Source organism: Vipera ursinii (genome assembly GCF_947247035.1).
Source record: "Vipera ursinii genome assembly, chromosome: 17".
Lineage (NCBI taxonomy): Eukaryota > Metazoa > Chordata > Lepidosauria > Squamata > Viperidae > Vipera > Vipera ursinii.
Window position 1 is genome coordinate 267795 of NC_139530.1, and position 6479 is coordinate 274273.

Genomic DNA, 6479 nt, shown 5'->3' on the forward strand with positions numbered 1-6479 from the left:
TTAAGCATGAATTTGGGAAAACTGGAAGGCAGGAATGAGCAAATAAACGCTGCCTGAAACGCAATCTAATGCAGAACAAATGGAGCTGCTAAGTAGCCCCCCCCTTCCCCTGGCCCGTCAGCTAATGGGAAGATTTCTGTAATGTAGACAAATAGATCACACACACACACATCCGTCCTGCCTCCCTTCAATGCTACTGACAATCCTCTAAGTATACCAAGAAGCCTGGATGGCTTCCCTCTGTCCCCTCTGCTTATACCGGCACCTTTAATAATTAAAAGAATCAAAAATAGAGAATAAAACCATTTTTGTTCTGGTCTCCAGCAACAGAAACTCAGAATTGCACTGAATCTAAACCACGGTGCAAGTAAACCACTCCTAAACCAAGCCCACCACAGGTTTTACAGCGTGCTTGGTTACAATAAAACTCTTTTAATCAATTTATTTATTTATGGGATTAAATAGAGACTTATTTATTGGGATTAAATTAATCGGGATTAAAACAGGCTCTTGAGCCTCCTGATAATTTAGACCATGTGGTTTGCAAATATTTGTATATCTCTGAAATATAAATATGATACTGTTTGTTTGTAAGAGGACATTCTCGCTAATACACCATCCCTGCTTAATAAAGCCCACCCACCGCCAAAAGAGTTGGCATGCGATGGAGGCCCAGGCCTGCTCTCCTGCTCGGCAGGCCTCTTTTGCTTTTCTTCACCTAAGCGCAGAATCTGCCTCTTGAGAAGCAACCTGAAGCCCAGCGCCAGGGACCCGGTCAGGTGGAGAAGAGGCAGCCACGGGGAGCAGAGCAGGTGAGCAGGAGAGATGAAGCCGCCAGCCTTGGGAATCCCCCCCCCCGCTGGTTCCAGGACCACGGACAGCAGGCCGAGGACAGCCCCCCCTCCCCAGACACGTTTCCCCCAGAGAAGATTCAGAGGAGGAGGCCTCTGCTTTGGGCGGGCATCCACCCAGGTCCTTGGCCCTCCTCGTAAGGCAGGTTTCAAAGCATCCACCGCTCCGTCCAGCAACAGCTGGATCCGTTTTGCTTAAGGGGCCATAATTCCCACACGGAATAAATAATGAACCTTCAGCCTCGTGCCCATTTTCAGAGGCCCAACCTCCGCCAAACATTTCTCTCCATTTTTTTTACTGCTCTGTCATCTGGGAAACACAGCCTGAAGAGGCCGAATTTGCATTTCAAATCATCGTTTGTTGTTATGACAACACACAGGATAGATTTTCCTCCTCCCCCCCCTTTTCCTTTTTCTGGGCTTTTGAACTACTCATCATCATCATCGTTCACATTATGGTGTACAAGTAAAATTTTAAAATCTGACCTTGCCTGGAGGATGCCTACTATCCTGTGCCTAGGACAATGGAAAGCAGAGAAAAGGAAATTAAACAAAATCTCTCTCTCTCTCTCTCTCTCACACACACACACACACACACACACACACACACACACACGCACACACCACGGGTGGGACGTGAGGTGTGAAATGTGGCTGGCGCAGGAATAGCAAGCCAGACACCCCCTCCTCTCCAGCCAGAGAAAGGGGCCTTTCCGGAAAGCCCAGCCCGCCTAGGGCTGTGGCAAAGCCTCCTTGCTCTCTCTCTCCTGGGCTCACAGAAGCAACCGGCTCCGTTTTTTAAAAGTGGGGAGGGGGCTATGGATCCCGAGGGCAGGTGGGTTCTCGCTCTGAGAGCCACCTACAGCCATGATCTCTTGAGGGTCTGGTAGGAGGGCAGCCTCCTTCCATCAGACCCGGCGGCCCCCACATTGGCTCCAGCCCGAGTTCTCCAGAAGCTCAGGCAGACATTCTCAAGGAGTGGAGAAGGAGTGGGACGCCCAAAGGCTGCATCCATGAGGCTGGATCTCAAGGTGAGGCCTGCAAACCAGCTGGATCCCTCACCCAGTAGCAGTGTGGCTGCCCATCAGCTAACCCTTTGGGTCGAGGAAACGGGTGCCACCCACAACCCTCTGCCTTTCTTTCGGCTACTCGCTCAGTGGGAACCCCCACACGGGTGGCCATTTTGAAAAAAAGGATTCAAAACTTTTAGAAACTAATTTTTAAGTACAATGTCCAACCTGTGTCTATTTGGGGCTGCAATTTTTTGTCTTTATCCATCCCAGTTATGCAAATATATCCTTCTAATGTATGCCATAATGCGTTTATGTACACGGCTTTTATAAATATTTGCATTGCTGTGCAGATATTTTTAACACACACACACACACACAAACACACGGTATACCGTCCATATGCTGTATACATATAATTTTCAGAATGCTGGACTAGCTGAAGTGGGTTTTTTAAACTCATCTCTGAGGAGGTCATTGAAATTTCAGCTTTTGTTGCAATTTTTTTTTGCATTAAACTGAATGATTAACAACACAGAAGTATATTTCAGCAAAATGTTAATCCAAAATCTTACGTAAAGCTACCTAGAAACTACTTTCAAGGAAGCCGTGGGTCACGCAGCCTGACCGACCTTTCACTGCAAGGATCTCCCCCCAAATTCACAGATAAATCACCCCCTTTGGTGCCGCAATTTTCTTTGCTTCCTTTATTAAAAAGAAATGAAACAGTCGGAAAGTTTCACTGGAACTAGACGCCGCTATCCTCACCGAGTCTTTTCTATCTGAAAAATCACAGGACTTGATATTCCCTCTTTTTTCAAAAATTAAGGTGGCAAATGTCTCTGAGAAATTAATCAAGGTAATCACTCTCCAAACACTGTGATTTATTCTAGTGGCCTTAATTAGATCTTGATGGCCAACTGTGAAAATTGAGGACTGTAATTCACAAGTTGTGGCCACGTGCTGATGTTTATTAACCTCGTGGCTTCAAACCCGAAACATTTCATGTTTTCAGGCATCTTCAGGAAAATCTGCCTGGTATATCACATTCCCAGATTCTATTTTCTCCTTCTGCGCTCCAGAAGAAAAACATTCAGGTGTAGAACAAATCGAGCCAAAGGGACGATCCCTGTGCAGGTGGGCCCCACTTTGGAAAGAAGGGACCGTGGTCCCCAAATCCCGGGAGACAAATTTGGAAACATCTCAGCCAGCGCAGAGGGACGCTGGGTGGTCCCGTTTTTGTTTCCTTCAGCTGAGGAGGAGCGAAGAGATCTCTTTCCCGGGAAACTGCTCTCCCCCTGCCCTCAGGCTGCCAGGTACAACAACCGGGCCAGGAAGTTTAACGGGAAAGGAAGCTGCGCTTTATCGGCCGCAGATGAGAACACGGCCATTCCCTTCCCTTCCGAAGCTAGTGGCTAGAGCTCACAACGCCCCATGCTTGTAGACCAAGAAAACAGATCTCCTCCTTTCCAGCAGCACATGGGCCAACCAGGGCTGAACAAAACTACAAACCATGCCAAAGTTAAACCGCAACAATCGGAGGGTTCCCGTGGGGTCAACCTTGCGTCCCAAGACCAGCATCCCCGTCCGGGAACCCAGCTCGGTGGCCTGTGCCGAGAAGGGCCTCCCACCTGCGCTTGCTGCATCGAAAGCGGTAGAAAGAAGGCAGCTTGGATCTTCCCATGAGCCTCCACCGCCCCACCCCACCCCCGCCGTGCCTCGGTTCAGGGCAGGCAATGGATCTAGACCGGAAGCAGATTCACCTGGTCCCACCTGAGGACCTGCTAAAACCAAGGGGAAGAGAAGAACAGCTGCCTTTTACAGCCCCTCTCTGCTCCGGCGGAAAGGTGGCTTTCAAACGTCAAAGGCCACACTGGAGAGCAGGTAAAGGCACGGCTGATTCGGCCACTCACGGAAGATGCCCGCGGAAGGGAGAGGCAGGACAGCTGGAGTCCCGTCTCTGCGGAGGATTTCCCAAACGGAAAGGAGGGGCGGCCTATGGCGCCCTTCGGACTGGGCCATCAGGGCCCGCACTTGGCTTCCGCTCAGCCGTGTGTGAACCCAGCCAGTCTGGTTTCAAAACCATGGTTTAGCGTGTCGTGAGAAGCAAGCTGATTGTGGCTTATTCAGAGACCTGGACTTGGCAGGGTGAGTGAACCCCGCGCGCTGGGGGGGGAGGGGGGAGCCTCTTACGAGATCCACCAGTCCCGCGGAGGGGAGGGGGCTTACCTGTGCGTCCATCAGGAGCTGGGTCATGAGGGACATGGACCGCCGCAGGGTGCTGCTCTCGCCGGGCAGGAAGGCCCGCTGCTCGTCCTCCTCCAGCGCCCGGGCCTTGTGGACAAGGAAGTCCGAGATCTGGTCATTCAGCGTGCGGAGCGACTGCAGGGCTGAGGAGAAGGAAGGAAAGAAGGGGGGAAAGAGGGGTCACCTCCAGCGAGCGGCAGCTGGGGGGAGGGAACCCAGCAGAAGCCTCCGTATCCCGCACCCTAACCCTAACCCCTCCGGCAAGGGCACCCTGGGCGCCTGCGCGCGGGTGCCCCAGCCAAGCGCTCCTGCGGGAGGAGGGAGGCCAGCCTCGGACTGTCCGGCCTCTGCAGCCTCCGAGGCCGCCGAGGGGCTCCGGCGTGGCCAGTGAGGTCCCCTGGCGCGGCCCTTTAGGCAGGAGGCCCATCACGTGGGCCCAGAAAGGGTGCTGCCCCTCAGGGAGAATTTCAGACTGATGCTTTCCGGCATCTTTCGGAGGGGACCTGGGGTGAAGGTGGCCAAAGGCGCCCTGGGGCTGGAGGACTCTGTCTGCCCTAGAGAAGCAAGAGGGTCCGCCCTGAAGAACTATAGCAGAAGAAGGCTGCCCAGAACAACACTGGCTTCAAAAGCGACCGACAAGAGTGTTTGTGGGTGTCGTTCATCTCTGCCCTGTTTTCCTGGGTAATGTTTTGCTTGGCCCACCTCCACCTCTGAGCCAGCATTTCCTCCATCACCGGCTGTCAAACCTGGGACTTCCGTGATGCTCCTCTTGGAGAACTCATTCCTTTCCCTGGGCTCTGCAGCAGGAGAAGCCCCCCCTACCCCCAACTCCTCTCACCTGCCTCCAGAAGTTGACACTGGTGACCAAAGACCTGCGAGAAGGTGACCGGACTGGTGGTGTCCACAGAGGAGGCCTCCATGGCTTTGGCAGGTCTCCCAGCTCAGTTGTGGGGGGGACTCCTCCTCCTCTGGGGAAGCAAATGGGCCAGAGATCAACCACCTCGGGGGGCAAGGGGAGGCAATCTCACCTCTGACCTGATAGTGAGAGACCTCCCAAGCCCCGGAGACGTGTCTTCCTCAGACCCGGGGTCAATTTCAGATGCTCCCGGATGACCCAATCAAACACTTTTCCTTCCTGGGAAAACTTGGCAATTTCCCCCGTCGGGGGACCAACTCTTCTTTCGTGAGGAAGCCTTGCAGGACCCTTCCCCTCTTTGGCTTTCGCACTCTTCCAGGGCTCCTCTGGCAGAGCCAGCAACCCCCCCTCCCATCCAACAGCATCAGGAAGCCGGCCAGCGTCCTCCTGGGACTGGTTCCCAGGAAGTGGTTTTAGGAATCCTTGCGGAGACCGAACGATGCTCATCAGGATGGTGATGGTGGCTGACAGTTTGGGATGGAGTCTGATATAAAAGGGGGGGGAAGCCTCCCCCTCCCCCTTCCGGCCCCTGCTTACCTAATGCATCTCTCTGGTCCTCTCAGTCGGTCCCCCTTTCAAGCTTTTGCAGCTGAGCCCCTCACCGGGCAGCAGCCTCCTCTACACTCCGGCAGTCTGCTGTCCTCCCTCCCTCCCTGGGCTGAGAGAGGGGAGGGGCTAAGGCGCATCACTGCTGACGTCGCCCTCCTGCAGTCTCTCCTCCCAGGCTGGTCGCACAAAACAACACTCTCCTGAAAACGGGAGGGGAGGGGAAGCGGTCCCGACCACCACCGGGGCCGTCCCCTGATGCAGAGGCCTGTCTCTGCTCTCCTGCCTCCGCTGGCCTTCCCTCCCCCCAACCCCTCTTAAACCGGAGGGGAGAGAGGGCACTTAAAGGGTGGGGCTCGCTGGCTACCTGGTCTGTATGGGTCTAAGAGCTGGTGGGAGCCGAGTATCCTGGATTCCAGAGAAAAGACAATTCTTTGCTAGTAAACACAGGTGGGCCCTCTGCTGCTGACGTGGAAGCGACCAAACGTTGCGGCCACATCCATCTGCAAAGTCAAGCCCGGAATCTTTGGACCAAAGGAGTTGAGCCCCCCCCGCCCCCCCATCCAGCCTTCGCTCCAGGCAGGGAAGGGGGCTGTCCGGTCTCTGCCTTTAGGAATGTCAACTTCAAAAGCATCTCGTTAACATCAGCCCGGAATCTGCCCCCCCCCCGCCAAAAAACTACCCCTCCCGACACCTGATACGACGGTAATGATGATGGGGCCCTTGGGTCACTGTGATGCCCCCTTGGCTACACGAAAAGCGCCATTTTTTCTACCCCTTCCCAGGTCAGCCCCTGCGATGCCTCCTCTTTCCTTGCCAGGTTCGGCCTCCGTGTCTGGCTCGGAAGGGGAGATCTGATGGAGATCTGCCAGCGACTCGGAAAGCCCAGATCTCCCGATACACGTCTGA

At 54.1% G+C, this 6479-nt stretch overlaps 1 protein-coding gene across 5 annotated transcripts in view; it reads right to left on the minus strand.

The window, feature by feature from the left end:
* KAZN (kazrin, periplakin interacting protein) overlaps positions 1–5606 on the minus strand; it is a 41415-nt gene extending 35809 nt beyond the window's left edge. For 3 of the 5 annotated variants that reach the window (XM_083375484.1, XM_083375483.1, XM_083375485.1), the window contains exons 1-3: positions 5562–5606; positions 4947–5076; positions 4091–4251 (exon numbers count right to left, since the gene is read on the minus strand). In XM_083375484.1, coding sequence (XP_083231610.1) covers positions 4091–4251; positions 4947–5028 — 243 coding nt within the window. In that variant the 5' untranslated portion in view covers positions 5029–5076; positions 5562–5606. Of the gene's footprint in view, positions 1–4090; positions 4252–4946; positions 5350–5561 lie in introns of those variants that run through there. The other 2 variants (XM_083375486.1, XM_083375488.1) reach the window with 2 other exon arrangements.
* Positions 5607–6479: the final 873 nt, after the last annotated feature.